General features: G+C 37.5%; 1 protein-coding gene across 1 annotated transcript in view; it reads left to right on the forward strand.

The window, feature by feature from the left end:
- Window positions 1-18,190: 18,190 nt before the first annotated feature.
- TSLP (thymic stromal lymphopoietin) overlaps window positions 18,191-18,766 on the forward strand; it is a 5,638-nt gene continuing 5,062 nt past the window's right edge. The window contains exons 1-2 of the mRNA XM_012659504.1: window positions 18,191-18,219; window positions 18,321-18,597. Coding sequence (XP_012514958.1) covers window positions 18,191-18,219; window positions 18,321-18,597 — 306 coding nt within the window. The remainder of the gene's footprint in view (window positions 18,220-18,320; window positions 18,598-18,766) is intronic.

Consider the following 18,766-nt stretch of genomic DNA (forward strand, 5'->3'; position numbering starts at 1 on the left):
ATGTTCCCTAGAGTTTCTTCTTCACCAGCTATAGAATTTTAAATAAAAGAGTATTTTTACTTTTCAATTTCTTAGGCACCTTCCCCATCCTTTCTTCTCCAAACACTACTCAGAGAGGAGCTCAGGAACCAAGGTCAGAGCATATTTATGTCACAGTTACCAAGTCATTGGCATTATGAGCTCCTCCTCTCATGAACAAAGAAGGCCTTATTATTGAGTGAGTTTTTCTGCCTCTCTTCCCTCAAAGTGATTAATCCATTCCATAGAAGATCTTTGCCACTCAGATTGCTAGTGGCCAGCCTCACCACACCATTGGATATGCTGAATCACTAAATTTGACAAAATTTAGGCATAGGATATGACAGCTCTTCACCTTATACCCCTATCTGAGCCACTATCTTACACAAAAACATTTCAGATGCTTTACTAAAGTTCAAATCATTATGTTTACCAAGTTTTCCTTATCTACGGTTTTGTAATTCTAATCAAATTTAAACATGTTTAATCTGATAAATTTTTAATCCTACTCAACCTTGCTGATGCCTAAGGATCACAGCTTTCTTGTGTATGTTTCACAACCAGCTTTTTATGAAATCAAATATAACAAAAAAGTCAAGTAAGTAAGGGCTGAAAATAATCCATTGTATTTTTTGGTTATGGATCAGCATTTCTGTTGACCAATAAATTTTACTGGAGGAGTAGGGCGGTAGTCATAAAGCATGCTCACTCAAAATTTAAAGAGGTACAAAGGAAAGACTATTCTCTTGAGGAATTGGCTTTGAAGGGAAAGATATACAGGCTGATGGTTAGAGGTAAATATGTCTGTCTGTTGGTTAGATGGGAAATATCTAATTATTATAGCCTATGTAGCAAGATCAACTTGCTCAACCTAGTACCTCTTGCTATTAAAATGGGAAGCAGTTGAGTCTGCAAAATGATGTCCCTTCACGTGCGGTACTTGAGCTGACCCATCTCACTGGCTGTGGAGGCAACTCCGGAATGCTGCTCACAAGCATCACTCTGAGAGTTCTGATCCAGGGTTAAGGCAAAGCAATGTATTCCACTGAGTAGGAAATAGCAAAAGAGTTAGCTGAGCCATTTCATGATTCCTAGAAATTCTTAAGCAGTAGAGTAAGATCCTGGTCAGCAGTCTAGGATATGGCAAGCAGAACCACCTCTTATAGCTTGCTGAGCACAGCACAGCAGAATATAAATAGGGGCCTCTGGATTGTGCAATGTGGCATTCCAGGCAGTAAGCAGACTTCTATCCCCTTTAAGTAGAATATCAGAGATAGGAAGAACATCAGAACTCCAGGACTGATAGAAGACATTCAACCAGTTATGAAATTATGTCATGTTATAACCATCCATTTGTTAAAGAATACAAATTTCAATCCTTCAGTGAAAGAGTAAAAGGAGGAGACCCAGGATTTTCACAATGTGAGGCTTTGGATTGGGAAGTAGATGAAGACAAAAATTCAGTCCTAAGAGTAGAGGGAAGTAGGTCATGATTTGAAGACATGTGACTTGGCATATTGTTCATGTCTGATAGATGGTTTGACTTAATTCTGAGGCACACCAAATAGTGAGGATCAGCTGAGGGTGGTGATGTGTGTCCAATTCCAAGCATGAGATCTCTGGAACATTTGGCCTTAACCAAAAATCAACAGATCTGAATTAAGGAGATTCAGCTTTCGCTGGAATTCTAATGAGTTCACTGCATTGACCTAGGCCATAGGATACTTCACTGTGGTCCACATGGGACGTACTCCGGAGAGCTGTATGCCCCTTATGAATGAGTCTTTTTCAAGCCACACAGAACCGAGTTGGGGGTCTCTGTTTAGCTCATATTATTGACAGCAATTCTATGTCATAGAGTGAGCAAAAACTGATCTCTACATCAGAGATAAACAACATTAGAAGAGAAAGTGGGAAACAGTGTGCATTCCTTGGCTTCTGTTGTCACTGTCTTATTCCATAAACATTTTTTCTAACTGAACAGCCAAGGAGGAATGTAATTGTGTATTACATGTTGCTGAGGCATCAGCAACTATAAGCCTGATTTAACTTTCAGAAATCCCATATAGTTACAAAATTGAACACCCATTGGGCTCACCGGGGACAGAATAATTGGAATTTCTGCTTTTCACTATTAGGCAACACCTAAGCCTCACTGCCTGATGGACCCTTGCCGGGATTATCAAGTTGAATTTGCCCCATCTTCCTGGCATTAGTCGCTGTATCTTCAGAGTTGTTCAGTACTTTCTGTCACTGGGCTGGTGTTTATCACACAGAGTCCTTGGTCCACAGAAAAAGAACAACCTATAAAGTGGAAATTCATGCTCTTTTAAACTGCGGGTTGCATGGGGAATTGATTACATCAGCACATTACAAGACTCTCACCTATTGCTTCAGCATATTTCTCACTGCTCTGGCCATTTTTCTTGTCCTTTGTACTCACTAGCTCAGATTGAAGTCCTAGGTAGGTCCTCTCAGAACTCTTCGTTCTGGCTCCTGGGATTTCCCTGAGCCTGATTCATGTCCTACCTAATTAAAGAAAAAAAAAAAAAAAACACTTCTTCCTATGAGTTCTCTATCACTATGCGTGAAGGCTTTTCCCTAGAGTTAATAGGATATGAATCAGAACTGGGTAAATCCCTCTGGATTAGAGTAAACTTTCTACTTACACATATTTATTTACAAAAAATTGAACATATTACTTTTTAAACCTCATAAAGAGGTTTAAAGAGCTTTCCAACACGAAGCTCAGTTTGGATGGGGAAAGAGTAAACAGAAGGTGCACATGAGGTAAAGAGTTATTAAGAAGTCGCATAGGATTGGCCAATTGGAAAAGACCTCATGACCTCAGTTCTCTCATTCAGCCAGGATCTCAACGTCTGAACTTTCTTAAAATGTTGCAAAATTCTTCTTGTCAACCCCACCTATCTCAATGGCTAAGAATCATCTGTATTTAGTAGGGTGCATTTCTTGCCCATTTTTCCATTTAAGGAATGTTACATTGACTTTCCTCAACAAGTGAGAGTTCCCAGTGCTTTATGCTTTTAGACAGCCTTTTCCAATGCCCTAGCAGTGCTTACCAAGTTTTTATGTACTTTCATGGACATTTTGTTAAAATTCAGGCTCTGATTCAGTAGTCCTTCATGAGGCCAGATTCTGCATTTCTAACAAATAGTCAATGATGCTGATTCACAGAACACACTTTAATTAGGAAGGCTCTAGACTGATCTTAATGTTAAGAAGAATTCACAGCAAGCAGTAGGATTAAGATTATACACAAGTATATGTATAAAAATAGGCAATAGAAGGGTAGGATACATAGCCACATAATGAAAATTCTATGGAACTGCATATACAGCAGCAGAATAGCATTTCGTTTAAAAGCATGAGGTCTGGAATCTGACAAACTTTATTTCAAGCTACCAGTGCCATCACCCCCAGACCACATAACCTTAGAAAAGTAGCAATAATGCTAAACTTCTGTTCTTTCAGCAGTTAAGTGTAACACTAATAGATCGAACCTATGATATTGGCATTTTTGTAAGTAGAAAATGGTCAACTACAGGCAATTTCATACAGTTTACCTAATAGTACCATTTCCTGAAGCAGTTGTGAATGTTAAAACAGATATCACATGTGAGATCACAACAGAGTGACAGGCACAGAATAAGGACACAATAAATTTTACTATGCATTACTTTATTCTGAATCATGCTGGCATACAGAAATGCACTTTAAAGAATGAGGATGGGAAACTAGTGGATATTTTTGTTCTTTTTCATCTGAAGACTTCTTGGATTTTTCCTACCTGCCCCCCCACCCACCAATATACCATTGTAGCTAAAATCACTGGCTCTGAAGAGATACTGCTTAAATTTCAATCTATCAAGTACTAGCTGTTTAACTTTTGGAAAGTCACTTAATCTCCCCGTGCCTCAGTTTTCTCATCTGTAAAATGGGGACATAATAGTATATACCTCATAGGATCACTGTAGTATTAAATGATCTAGTATTTATAAACTGATTACAGTGGAGTTTGAAACGTAATAAATGTTATATAAATGGATAGATGGGTGGATGGATGTATAGATAAATAGAAAGACAGATGGGTGTATACTTACCTCTGACTATTGGACTATTCTTCCCAAAATAACTTGTTGAGAATTGGTTGACTTCAACAAAACAATTGTTATTAACCAATAGAACAACTGATTAATAATCAATAAAACAGGTCAGTAAAAGTTTAATGTTTTTCTTTTTTTTTTCATTTTAACACTGGCAGACAAAAAAAAAATCTATAGAAACAAAGAATTTGAAATCTGGGAGAGACTTTAGAGGCAGTCTAGTTAAATCCCCTCATTTTATAGTTAAGAAATTTGACACATAGGAAAACGAAGTTTCTTCAAATATATACTGACTTGACGGTAAGGGGAATCCACGAAACCACCCTGAGGACTCTCATCGCTCTTTAGCTTCACGCTTAGCTTCCTTTTCCAGCAAATCTCAAACAAGGTGCTGTCAAGTAGAATTTACTGGTCTCAATTTTATTTTTTTCTCTACTTCTAATCACCCTCCATAGAAACAAAAGATTAACCAGTTACAGCCATTTTTGTTTTTGTTTTTGTTTTTTTGAGACAGAGTCTCACTCTTTTCCCTGGGCAACATGAGTGCCGTGGCGTCAGCCTAGCTCACAGCAACCTCAGACTCCTGGGCTCAAGCGATCCTTCTGCCTCAGCCTCCCAAGTAGCCGGGATTACGGCATGTGCCACCATGCCCGGCTAATTTTTTTTCTATATATTTTTAGTTGTCTGATTAATTGCCTTCTGTTTTTAGTAGAGACGGGGTCTCGCTCCTGCTCAGGCTGGTTTCGAACTCCTGAGCTCAAATGATCCGCCCGCCTCGGCCTCCAGAGTGCTAGGATTACAGACGTGAGCCACCACGCCCGGCCTTACAACCTTTAAAATACATCTTCTATAGTAGTATTTCAGTTGCCTGTACGATTTATACTCATGGACCTTAAGGTGGTTCTAAGAGCTTGTGGGACCCCCTCAGGACCTGAGGACTGATGCAGGCAGGTTTAAGGAACTCATTTGCTGTAGCCTGCAACCGCACCAAAGACCTTCTGGCCTGAAGCCAGTGTTGAAATTGCAAGAGACAGTCTCAGTTGTTTAGTACAAGCACAGTTTAAGACATGGGTCAGAACTATTATCTCTTCTCGAATATTTTATAACATACAATATGGCTCAGAGAAAAGTAGTAGAAAGTGCAATTGATAGAAATCCAGAGTTAAAACTGAGGAGGAAACTTAAACTTGGCTTGCTTGGATATCTTGAGTTGACTGAGTTCTGAATGGTAGTATCAATGATTGAAGTCCATGAGATTTGAACAAAACACGTAAGACTAGAATTAACAATTCTCCGAATAAAATACATCTCACAAAATTATATCAAAATATGTCACAGTCCTACTTGTTTTAGAGCTGGAGGGTTTGTCCTACACTTATACTCTGTTTTGGTAGAATATCACTATATTAATTGGCTCAGATGCAGCTGCTGGAACAGAAAAAAAGGAGCTTAAAGAGCAAAGAATTCATTTCTTTCTCGTCTAACAGAGCATAGCATGCCTAGCTGCAAGGAGAGCTAGGAAATGCAGCCTCTAGCTGGAGAATCACTTTCCAGTCATAATTCTATTAATTCCAAGAAGAAAAGAACAGAGGACAGCTAGCAGTCTCCACTTTATCCACAAATGGAATTTAATAAAATAGCACCTCAATGAAATATAGTGAGACTTTTTAAATTATCTGAAAGATAAGTATATTTTAAAATTGTTATCTTCTAAGTTTGTAAATGGGTTTATGTTAGATTTCAGCATAATGACCTTGCATCCAGTAAAACTAATTTCTCCAATCCTACCATTCCACCACTATCAAAAGTGGGTTTTTAATAAATAACCCCAACTCACATCTTTCTTCACTTTTTCTTACATCCTATAACATTTATTTATACAAGTATCTGCAGCACTTTATTATATGTTGATGTTCTGTGCACACTTCCAACACACTGGTAAACATCTTAAAGACACTCTAATATCAGTAGCACTCAGCACAATGCAAATCTTAGAAAGTACAGTAGTCCCCCTTATGCTCAGGGGATATGTTCCATGACCCCCATAGATACCTAAAACCTCACATAGTACCAAATCATATATATACTATATACTATGTTTTTCCTATACATACCTGCCTATGATAAAGTTTAATTTATAAATTAGACACAGTACTCTTGTGCTTTGGGGACATTATTAAGTAAAATAAGGGTCACTTTAATATAAGCACCGGGATACCACTACAGTTGATCTGATAAACGAGATGGCTACTAAGTGACAAATGGGCAGGTAGCACGTACAGTGTGGATATGCTGGATGAAGGGAGGGAGGATTTGCTTCCGAGGGAAGATTCGCTTCCGAGGCAGGATCAAGAAGGATAGCATGTACTCAGAATGTAGCACAATTTAAAACTTAAGAATTATTTCTGAAATTTTTCATTTAGTCTTTTTGAACTGTAGGTAACTAAAACCACAGAAAGTGAAATCAGCGATTAGAGACTACTGTAAATTGACCAAAATCACACAGCTAGTAACTGGCAGAGCTTGAATTAGAATGCAAGATTGCATAACTCTAGAGCCTGTCCTCTTTCTTTTTTTTTTTTTATTTCAGAATATTACAGGGGTAAAAACACTTTGGTTATATATATTGCCTTTGTACCACCCAAGTCAGAGCTATAAGCATGCCCATCCCCCAGACAGTGCCCACCACATACATTAGGTGTGAATTTACCCGATTATTTGTAGCAGCACAATTCACAATTGCAAAGATGTGGAGATAACCCAAGTGCCCATGAACACATGAGTAGATTAATAAAATGTGGTACATGTATACCATGGAGTACTACTCAGCCACAAAAAAATTGGTGAAGTAATACCTCTTATATTATCTGGATGGAGCTGGAGCCCATTCTTCTAAATAAAGTATCACAAGAAGGGAAAAACAAGCACCACATGTATTCACCATTAAACAGAGCCTGTCCTCTTTATAGGATGCTATGCTAGTCCCCCTGCAGCCTACTCAGTAACGATCAGTGCCTGCGTATAAGGATGCTAACAGATGCCAGGAAAAGAACCCCCCGAAGGAGGAGTGGGAACAATCAGCAGTGCTCACACACGGCCAGGAATAATATAATTCGTGAGTCATCTGGTAAAATATAACCATAAAGTTACTGTCATTATTCTGGGAAAAAATTAGCCCTGGTCTGATCTGATTCTGCCTAACAGAACTTAAATTCAAGCCTCAAAAACAGAAAACTTCTCTATGAACTATGTACCAGAACAAATATTGATACAAAATATTTTTGATTTTGTATCAATCACAAGAATATTTATACAAAAATATCTAAGTCCTAACAAGGTGAAATCCACAATATCTCACATCCAATCAAAAATTATCAGGAATGAAAGAAAGAAGAAAAACATCACCATAATGAGGAGAAAATCAATCAATACAAACAAATCCAAAAATGACAGAGATGGTAGAAATAGTATAAAAGACATTAAATAGTTAATATAACTATATTCCATGTGTTCAATAAGATAGAGAAAATATTGAGTTTGTTAAATAGAAACATGGAAGACACAAAAACAATTCCAAATCAGACTTCTAGAAATGCACAATGTAACATTTGAAATTAAAAACACATTTGATGGCATAAATAGCATATTAGACTCTGCAGGAGAAAAATTGGTGAAAGAAGGATATAGCAAAGAAGAGGGGACAGAAAAAAATATTTGAAGAAATAATGTCTAAACATTGTCCAAATCTGATGAAAGCTTTAAACCCACAGATTCAAGTTCAATAAACCCTAAGCACAAGAAACATGATGAAAACTACACGAAGGCACACTGTAATCAAATTGTTTAGGAAACTTTAAAGAAATGTATGCAGTGATGAAGAGAAAATCTTAACAGCAGCCAGGGGAAAAAAGATACCATATGTTCATCACATGTCATAGGATGGCAGCAGATTTCTTTTTGGAAATAACACAAACCATTAGACTGCAAAGCAGGATCTTAAAGTACTAAGAGGAAAAATTTTCTAGACCCCGCAAAATATCTTTGAAAATTGAAGGCAAAGAAAAAGTGCTTTTTTTCAGACATACAATTGCTAAAAGAATTCATTATCAATATACTTGTACTTTAAAAAATATTAAAGAAATTCCCTCAAGCAGAAGGAAAATGATTACCAGATGGAAATATAGATTTACACTAAGGAATGCAGGGCATAAAAAATAGTAACTATAGGGATAAATTTATTAGGTACATTTTTATAATTTTAAAAATCTCTTTAGAAAATAATTGGCTGTCCAAGCAAAATATGTGGGGTTTATAAAATACGTAGAAATAAAATATAGGACAGCAATTTCACAGAGACTGAGAGAGGGGAAATAGTAATAGATGTACACTTTTATAACATACTTATGCTACACATGAAGTGGTATAATGTTACTTAATGGTAGACTGTGATAATCTAAAGGTAAGTACTTACTATTAACTCTAAAGCAGCCACACAAAAACAGACCTATAGCTAATAAGCAAATAAAGGGATAAAATGGAATCTTAAAAAAACACTGAACTAATTAAAAAGAAGGCAGAGAGAAGGAAAAGAAAACAAAGATGGGAAACTAGAAAAAATAGCAGGATAAAAGACTTAAACACAATCTTATCAACAACCACATTAAATATAAATGGTCTGAATATCTCAATGAAAAGGCAAAGAATTTCAAATTGTATAAAAATGCAAGCCCTACAAAAAAATAACTTTAAAACATGAATAGGTTAAAAATATAGAAAAAGATATACCATGCTACCATTAATTAAAAGCTGGGATGATTTTATTAATATTAGACAAACTAGATTGCAGAGTAAAGAATATTATAAGGAATACATTTTAATATAAGATTATGATAATTAGTTTCTAAATAGCTCAGATAGATACATAGGTAGATGATAAGGTACCTTTCAAATCAATGGTAGAAATAAATTATTTAAGAATAATAATCAGACAACTATCTTTTTCAAAAGAGGTAGATGCATGCCTCACACTTTATCATAAATTCCAATGAGATCAAAGTTTTAAATGTAAAGATTGAAATGATGACAGTACTAGTGTGAACAAAAATTATTTTCTTGTTGTAAACACGAAATAGGTAAGGCCTTTCCAACTATGATACAGAAGAAGCCATGAGAAAAAATACTGATGAATTTGATTAGATTTTTTAAAAATTTGCATAGCAGAAACCACTATAAGCACAAAGACAAGTAATAAACCTAAAGATGATATTTGCGATTCGTATGACTAACAAAGGGACAATTTCCCTACTTACAAAGATCTTCAAATTACCAAGAAAATTACTAACTTTTTAGAACATCCAGCAAACCACTGAAATAGACAGCTCACATAAAAACAAATACAAATGACCCTTATGCATACATGAAGATGTTTGCTATAAATTCTCAAGTGACTGCAAAAAAAATAGTCAACTTGACTCATAATAAAATAAAGTCAAATTAAATCAAGACTGAAATATAATTTTTACTCATCAATTTGGCAAAATCAGTAAGTTTGATAACAGCCTATGTTGACAGGGAACTCATGCTCTCATATATTAAAATCAGTGGTGTAAGACTATTTTACTGGTACCTCTATAGATAGATGACAGTTAGATAATATCTATCCAAATTATGAATGAACTTTTAATCTAGAAATTTTACTTGTAGGAATTTATCATACAGATAATTCACATGGATAAAATGTGCTAAATGATGAATGCAAAAGGTTATTCACTGAAGCATTATCCCAAATAGCAAATAATTTTATAAAAACAGGAAACTTTAAATAAATGTTGATGTTTTCATACAAGTGGAATTCTCTAAATCAATAAAAATTCTAAATGGCCAGGCATGGTGGTTCATACCTGAAATCCCAGAACTTTGGGAGGCTGAGGCGGGAGGATCACTTGAGACCAGGAGTTCGAGACCAGCCTGGGCAACATAGCTAGACTTCTATCTCTACAATTTTTTTTTTTTTTAATTAGCCAAGCATGGTAGTGTGCACCTGTAGTCCCAGCTACTTGGGAGGCTGAAGCAGGAGGATCGCTTCAGCCCAGGAGTTTGAGGTTACAGTGAGCTATGACTGTGCCACTGCACTCCAGCCTAGGTGACAGAGTGAGACCCCATCTCTTAAAAAAAAAAAATTCTAAAGAAGCTCTTTATGAAATATGGAGCAGTGTCTAAAACATGTTATTTGAAGGAAATAGGACTCAGAATGTGTATTAAAATGTTACAATTTAACTGAAAATAGTATATAAATATATATGTATAAAATTTTCTGGGATGTGTTAACACATGTATGTATATGCATACATATATACATAAGTATATATCTGGAAAAATAGCTAAAGGATAGCGTTTATATAAAGGATTTTTTAAAGCTATTTTTGAACATGTTTGTAAAATAAAAATTACAGAGACATGCATAGGAGTGATAAACACCAAATTCAGACTAATTAACTTTGGGAAGGAACAGTAATAACAGGATTATGGAATGATACAAAGAGATTTCAACCATTTATGTAAATCTTTTGTAAGTTTTTATTTTCCTATAATTTCAAGCTTAAAAATAGTTACAAGACTAGAACAAAGAACTCTCATGTATCCCTTACCTATGTTTTTATGTATTTTTCATCTCTCTCTCCCTCTCCTTACCCTCCCTCTCTTTCTCTCTCCCTTTCTCTCTCTCTCTCTCTCTCTTTCTACACACACACACACACACACACACACACACACAAACATACCTTACTTCTAAATATGAACCGTGATATGATGACCAAAATCAGAAAATTTAACATTCATATAATGTGATTAGCTAATTCATAGTCCATTGCATCTGTAATGTTGTACTTCTTTAAAAAAAAAAAAAACTGAAGCAAATATGGCCAAATGTTAAAATTGTTAGAGTTGGTTAAAGGGGATGTGAATGTTTTATAACTTTCTACAATTTTCTGTATCATTAAAACAGTTCCCATTTCCTGAAAGATAGAACATAAAGATAATTTAACTGTGCATAATGACTTCATCTAGCCCACGTTTTTCACCAGCCATCAATAAATATGTATTATCTATCTATACCAGAGACCAACAGAAAGTAGGAGAAAAATTTACTGGTCTTCTGGTTCCAGACCCTTAAGTTTATACTTAAGAAAATGCTTCTTATTCACAACGTGTCGGCTGGTTACAAATGCTATAGACCGAATGTGTCCCCCTAAAATTCATATAATGAAGCTCTAATCTCCTATGTGATGGTATTTGGAGGTGGGTCCATTGGGAGGTAATTGGGTCCTGAAGGTGTAGCCTTCATGATAGAATTAACACCCCTGTAAGAAGAGACAGCAGAGAGATCGCTCTCTCCACTACATGAGGATAAACCAAAAATAAGGTCGTCTGCAGGCCAGGAAGAGAGCCCTTACCAGGAACTGAGTAGAGTTGACCAACACCTTGATTTTGGACTCCTTAGCCTTCAGAACTACAAAAATAAATGTCTGTCGTTTATGACATCCAGTTTATGGAATTTGTTATAGCGTCCTGGGCAGAATAACACAGAGAGCTGGCCTCACTCTGCAACTGAAAAATAATGACTCATGAAGACTGTCACTCCAAGCCTTTTGCAAAAGAAGATCAAAATGCCCAAGGCTACGCATTACATAATTGCTCAGGAACATTCTTTGTTTCTCAGGTGCGTGTAATGCTGTATACTCCTACTGAGACATCTAGTGGTAGGGAGTTTTCTCTATCTGAAAATGACAGGAGACTTGTATGCTCAGTGTTTTGCAATTTCAACTCATAAAATGCACAGTTGATCCTCTCCCCAAATACTCAAGGGCTTTTGTATATACTAACTCCTTTTTAAATCATCCCAGCGAGGCATAAAGAGAAAACACACTATGTAAGCACTTTGCCCTGGGTCAAAGTCAGAAAGAAATGCCTTATCTCCTCATTTTTGTACTGACTACTCACTGACCCATTACATTGTTTTAACTACAAACTCTCATGGTTCTTTTAAAAAATCATTTATTTATAAAACAAAATCTCATGGGACATTATCTGAGCCTTTGATTTATTTAACTGCAACTAAGAGTTGCTCACTAAATATTAAATAGAATTGTGTTACGTTAAGATATAATGAGAGTAAAAAAAAGATATAATGAATGTAGACAATGGGCTAGGTTCTAGATAGAATACAGGTACAAACATTATAACATGAATTCAAATGCATAGGTGTGAAATTATCAAGATTATTTAAAAACTATTGTTCCCTATAAGAAGTCCTTTAAAGAAAACCAACCAACAAAAAAAGCTCTGACTTTATAAAAATACATGTATACATGGGGAAAATAATGAAATTGATTGTATCAGAGAAGTTTGAGGGTATAGAGGGAAAGCGAGAATTCTTCATTGAATTAAATTCCAATTGAGTTATAAATTGGCACATCCTTCTAATAGAAATATTTACTAACACCCACACTACAATTCTATAAGTCTCTTTTTTCAAACAGGTAAGAACAGCCTATACTCTCTGAGGTAAGGAGTTAGTGAGGTGTTTTCCTGGTTTTATAAAACCATATAAAATAAAATGTATGAAGTATATACATACCATATCCTTTTTTCAAATACATTTTTAGAATGACTGCTCTTTAAAGGAGATTTGAACCTTTAAAACTGTTAGAAGCACGAGGAGAGACTTGGGTACTTGGGAATATAATTAATATTCGTAGAAGGTACTTGACGTGAATTAGGGGTTTATACTACAAATGCTGAGGAACAACAGCTACAAGTCAGAACAAAAGGAGGGAAATTCACTTGACTGAAAAACTGTAGTAATGGAGACGTTACGGGTTCGGGGCCACCGGACCCTTATATACTGTTGATCTTTTTTGACAAAACGATTACAAACACTGTAGAGAGTCAATAACCAAACCTACTATAAGGCTGAGTGATATGATTCTCTAGACCAGAGGTCTGTAAAATTTTACTTTAAAAGACAATATAGTAGATATTTTAGGCTTTGCAGGCCAGATGGTTTCTGTCATAACTGCTCCACTCTGTCTTTGCAGCATGAAAACAGCCAGAGACAATGCTGTAGAAAAACATGAGCATGGATGTGTTCCAATAAAACATTACTTACAGAAGCAGACAGGCAGGCAGAATTTAGCTTACAAGCTGTCATTTGCTAACCTCTTGCTCTAAACTCCCAACATCTTTTCTTTAAAAAAAAAAAAAGTATTTATTTTTTGACACCTCAAGATCATTGAGTCACCAACATCTTTTCTAGGTGATAGTACCACCTCATAATGGGCCTCATACCAAATTCTGGGACTCCATATTCTTTGCTGTCTATTTATCCTCTTCCCAAACTTCCCAGAGTTTGCTTCTTTTCTGTTTCTTTCTCCCTCCACCCCCACCATGAGACTGGAATTCTCAGGTGGCACTTTCTCAGAAGCCCTGAGTGGCCCTATGGGAAGAAAGTAGACCTTAATGAGACACACAAAATGCTTTTAGGGGCTTATTATGTTTGAAAGAGGAAATACTTTGGGTGATTGTTTAACTCAGAGATCATTCCTGAGTATAGTGGGCTTTACCACAGAGCAGACACCTCAAGGGCCTCAAACACACCAGATGAGAAATAAACTAATGGCTACCACCTGACTCACACAATGGTCACTTTTTAAAAGACCATTTTAACCATAAACAATAAGGGCTAAACTATGAAGCAAATTACACAATAGAGTTCAATAGGTGCATAGCTTTTTTGCAAATCCTGCCAGGTGCTATTATTAGGAAGAGATGTCATTTGAGGGGCAGTAGGGAAATTGCAGAATTTCTTATGACTCATCTTTCACAGTAAAGATCAAGGAAACTTTTTCTAAAAAATTAAAAGAATTTAATGAAACTTTAAGTGTCACTGTTTACAGTGCTAGAGTTACATAACTGGTATGATGCCACCATGTGGATATAAAAGATTAGGAAAGGAATGTTAGCTGATGGCTTCATGTGATGACATTCTCATGACTACTATAAGTAACTATCAGTCAGGGGCCCCAGGAAACAAGTAGCACACTCAAACTGGGTAATTGTAGGAATTTAATAGGGACTATTTACAGAGAGTATAAGTAAGGAAATAAATAATAATCATATAATTTATTGTTGAAACTGCCACTTTTGAGGGTAAAAGGAAGCCCTATTAATAAATTATTCCAGGTTGGTGGGTATAAACTCGGTCTGGCCCAGCCAAACTATAACTTTGGAATAGTGCAGTACCTCCAGGCTAGCAAGAATAAGGAGCTGTTATCACCCCTAGTCCTAAAAGGACAAAAGGTTGGAATAGTTACCAAAACGTGGCATCTTGGTAGCAAGATGAAAAAGTCAACTAACAGAATCTGTGGCCTTCAATAGAGGAAAGCATCCAATCTTCAGTGAGCCAACAGCAAGAAAGTGAATAAATTAAAATCCAAACTTCACTGTCCTCCTATGTTCTGATCTCTGGCAAGAGATCTGGTTGGCTGAAACCAACCAGAAGCTAGATGTCAGGGGAGCTTGTTGAAGCAGTTCTTTATAGACAGCTTCCCAAGGTACAGAGCAGGATAGGGAAGGTCAGAGAGTATACCTAGAGTGGAAAATAGAAGATATCCAGCATAATAAATATTCTCACAAAGTATCCTAAGGTGGAACTATTTTTTAGCTCTGACCTCTTCTACAGCTTTTTTGAAGCATTCTAAGAAACCTCAACTCCTGCATTCTTCGTGAACAATCTTCTCCACAAACACATCCCGTTATGTTGTAGGAAAACAGATCTTCTTTTACTCCCAACTGGCTGAGAGTAAGACTGTTTCCTCATAGTGAAATGAATGAAAACACTAGGTTTACATGAATATATTTAGTCTCCTTTACTCCCTAATTCAAGAAGATATGGCAACATTCCTCAGCTATAGGCTAATTATGCAGATATCACCAGCCTGGAAATAAAATAAAATGAAAGAAATATTTTTCACATTTGTCAAAGGAAACTCCCTTGCTCCACTTTCTGGTCCATTGACCAGAAGAACTTAAAAGAAGTATGGAGTTTGGTGAACCAAATTGATGGCTTAGATTAACAGTAAAGCTGCTGGAGCACAAATGTATAAAGCAAAAGAATTGGGGAAAATGGACATAATGCTGCAGTCGTCACAAACTATACAGTGGCCACTTCACAGTAAGTAAATACTACACCTAACTATGAACAATGAGTAAAATATCAAAAAAGAAACAGTGTTCACCTCTGCAAAGTGTGACCCTTCCTTTCTGCATAAGGATATGAAAACCAAGAAGCAGAGTGATTATATGACTAGCATCCTAAAGGATCCAGAGTAATACACTTTACTTTCAGGCCCAAAAGGACATCCTTCTGCTGGGGAAAGTCCATTATTATTCTTTCTAAAATATGACCAAGCTAAAGTTGACATCATTGGCTTTTCTTACTCCCTTTAAGGAGATCTTCCCCATCTCATCAATAACCTCTCTTACATCCTTTCTGTTTTTTAAGTCCAAATAATTCTATGATTTAATAAATTTTAAAAACTACCAGCCATTTTTCTTGGCAACTTGGACCTATTAATACTTTTCAACCACAAACTGAGTTTTGCATGAGGTCTAGGCTACTTTAAATATTCAGGACAGTTCAAAGAAAAGGAGGAAAGAAGTAAATTTAAAAAGAGGGAAGGAAAGAATAAGGGAATAAAAGAAAGAATGGAAACTATTATCAAAACAAGAAATAAAAATATTAAAGAAATGAGGACATATGTTTTTAGCTAGGGTAGGAGAAAGAGAGCTATCTCATGGATCATTTTCTGGTCCATCTCATGAGTGAGAGTATTGCCTAAGATCCCTGAGTAATCAGAGTGCTATAAATGGTCTCACTTCTATTTCCTACCATATGGAAGACACACCATTCTCGACCTAACCTAGAATTTCCCAAACAACACACCTAGATATTGTTCATCCTTTAGCATTTGAACAAATGAAAACAGAGAAAAATAAGAAGCTTTTCAGCACACCAGGAATTTTCACAAAAATGCCCTGGCCTGAATAGTTGCCCATAAGTGGATTCCAGAAAGATGGCAGCAAAGGGCTAGAAAAAAAAAATCTTTATAGAGAGGCCCTCTCAGTATAAAATAATTTGCTTCCTGACAATGATCTTCATAGAAGGTTAATATGTTTCAACCTATTGAGGATTCATTGAGTATCTATTACATGTAGTCCATCAATCTGAGCCCTATTGTGGTTATGATGATGACCACATGCCTAAGAAAAAGTGGCTTCCCTAATGAATTTGAATGCAGTAGAACTTGTTATAGTCTATGCTGTGTTCTGGTTGTTTGGAAGCTCAGAACTTGATTTTGAACTCAATTGTCTTAATTCTCCAATTCTTAATAATGCTTTTCTATGGGCTTCCCTACACCTGATCCTGACCTCCTTTATTCTTTGATTCTCATCTTAAATGGTTTTTACCTTATTATAATAAATGCTTCAGTGCCAAATGCTTTTGGAAAAAATAGATAATAAACAAATTATTATAAAACATTACCTACTTATAAAGAACTCACAATCTAATAAAAAGATAAGGTGGAAAAACACTATTGAAATATTATGTAATCTATGAAAGCCATAAGAAGGAAGCCCAAAATAAATATGGCTTTAAGAATAGTGAGGTCATATCCAGGTAGGAGTCCAATTTTGGAGATGTCAAATTAGATGAACATTGAATGACATGAGAATCCAACACCTGAGGGTGTGAGGTTGGGAAAAAGAAATCTCAGAGCACGATTAGAGCATGTTACCCTCAGATACTGTTTGGCAGAAGCCTACGAAAATGAAGGAAATAAGGCTGGAAAGACAGCTTGGAGCCAGTGAAGGAGGGATAACTGTAAATCTCAAAACAACTTCAAGTCTACCAAAAGTTTGTGAGCAGAAAGGTAATATAATCAATGTGATCTAAGAGGTCACATATTTACAGATAAAGAAACTGGGGGCCATAGGGACAAATGTTCACCAATGTGTTTAACAGACAACGAGGTGCCTTCCAGGATGCCTGAGGAGCAGTCGCCCTGCCTGTCTCATCTCTACCATGACAGCCACCGATTATAGACACAATGTTTTAAAGGAAGACACAAAGAAATGGAGGCAGCTTTGGTTACATCTCCAGAAGAACGCAGGTGGAATGGCGGTGGCTGCCTTCTCCCATCCCTCTGCCCATCAGTAATTAAGAGACGTAGCTGAAGTTACTAGTGGGGACTCACACTTCCTGGCCCTACAGCAAGCCACGACAAGAGAAAGCATGTGAGATGAGGGAGACAGATGCAGCTCCATGCCCTTGCCTTTGTCCCTCCGTATCTCCCAAGCCAGTGAAAAAATCTGGATCTCTAGCTCCTGTCTGCCTATCCAATGTCCAGCTGCTAACCAGAATCATCTCTGATGTCACAACGTATGAATCAGGCTTTGGCACCATCCCATAACACCCTGAGAAGTTGGTGATAGGGAAAGTGGGGGGGGACTTCTTTTTCAAAGAATGATGAAATGACTTTAGTCCAAGACTTGGAGGGTTCCAAAAAAGCCCATCTCGAAGTCAGCAGTGAATCGGAGGCTTTCTAACACTCCTGTTATCACCACAACTTTTATCCTCAGACCTGACATCAGCGAACTGGGTCCAGCTGTACTGGCACAGCTGTTGAATGCCTTCTACAAAAAAAAAAAAAAATTACCTCCTGCTGGAGTTTGCCCCTGACACTGTTTTTCCCGCAATCCTAGCCATTCCCTGTTCTCCTTCCCTGGCACGACGTGACCTGTGACATTTGCTGGGACTCACGTGGGGAGCCCAACCTCGTCCGCTCTCCGCGGTGATTCCTAGGAACTTCCCCAAGGACCAGGGCGATGCAGGCTCTGACACGCAAGGGGAGGGAGTTGGGCGTCAAGAGGGCCTGGAGGGGCGTCGATCATGCTCGGGCGGAGTGGGGTTCATCCCAACAGCCGGGTCGATGTCGGCCTTCCCTCTCTTCGATCCTCTGTTGGCACTGCTAGAGCTGGGAAGGCTGCTAGACATGCTCTCGGGAACTCTCTCCCCTGACTCACGTAATTGCGCTTAAACTCCTTTTTCTGGATTAACAGGGGTTTGCGAGTGCAAATCCGAGCCCACCCGCTTGCCACTTCTCGGGTCCCTAAACCAGTGCCCAGGATCAGAACCCAAATGACCAAAGTTGTCCAGGCTGAGCTGCGCCGGGCTAAGCGCAAGGGAGGCAGGGCGCACCGAAGCGTACGCTGCCTCTGGGACAGCTGCGCTCTGGACAGCATCTCCGTGCGCTCGCCGCTGCGCACCAAACCGTGCGGTCTGGCGGGGATTCTCCGGTCGCGTCCTCAGTCTTGCGCTGGACTTAAGAATGGGGCTGTACGGAGACAGAGCGCTGACCTTTGTGGTTTTAAAAGTTCTGGACACCTATGAGGACGTGCTAGAGGAGATCTCTGCCCCTGAGGCGCCCCCACTAACCAAGAGTAGGCGCTTTTCCTGAAATTGTTATGGGAGCATTGGAAAGTAGGGTTTTTTTGTTTTTTTTTTT

Source organism: Propithecus coquereli, unplaced genomic scaffold (genome assembly GCF_000956105.1).
Source record: "Propithecus coquereli isolate 6110/MARCELLA unplaced genomic scaffold, Pcoq_1.0 Scaffold62, whole genome shotgun sequence".
Taxonomy (NCBI): domain Eukaryota; kingdom Metazoa; phylum Chordata; class Mammalia; order Primates; family Indriidae; genus Propithecus; species Propithecus coquereli.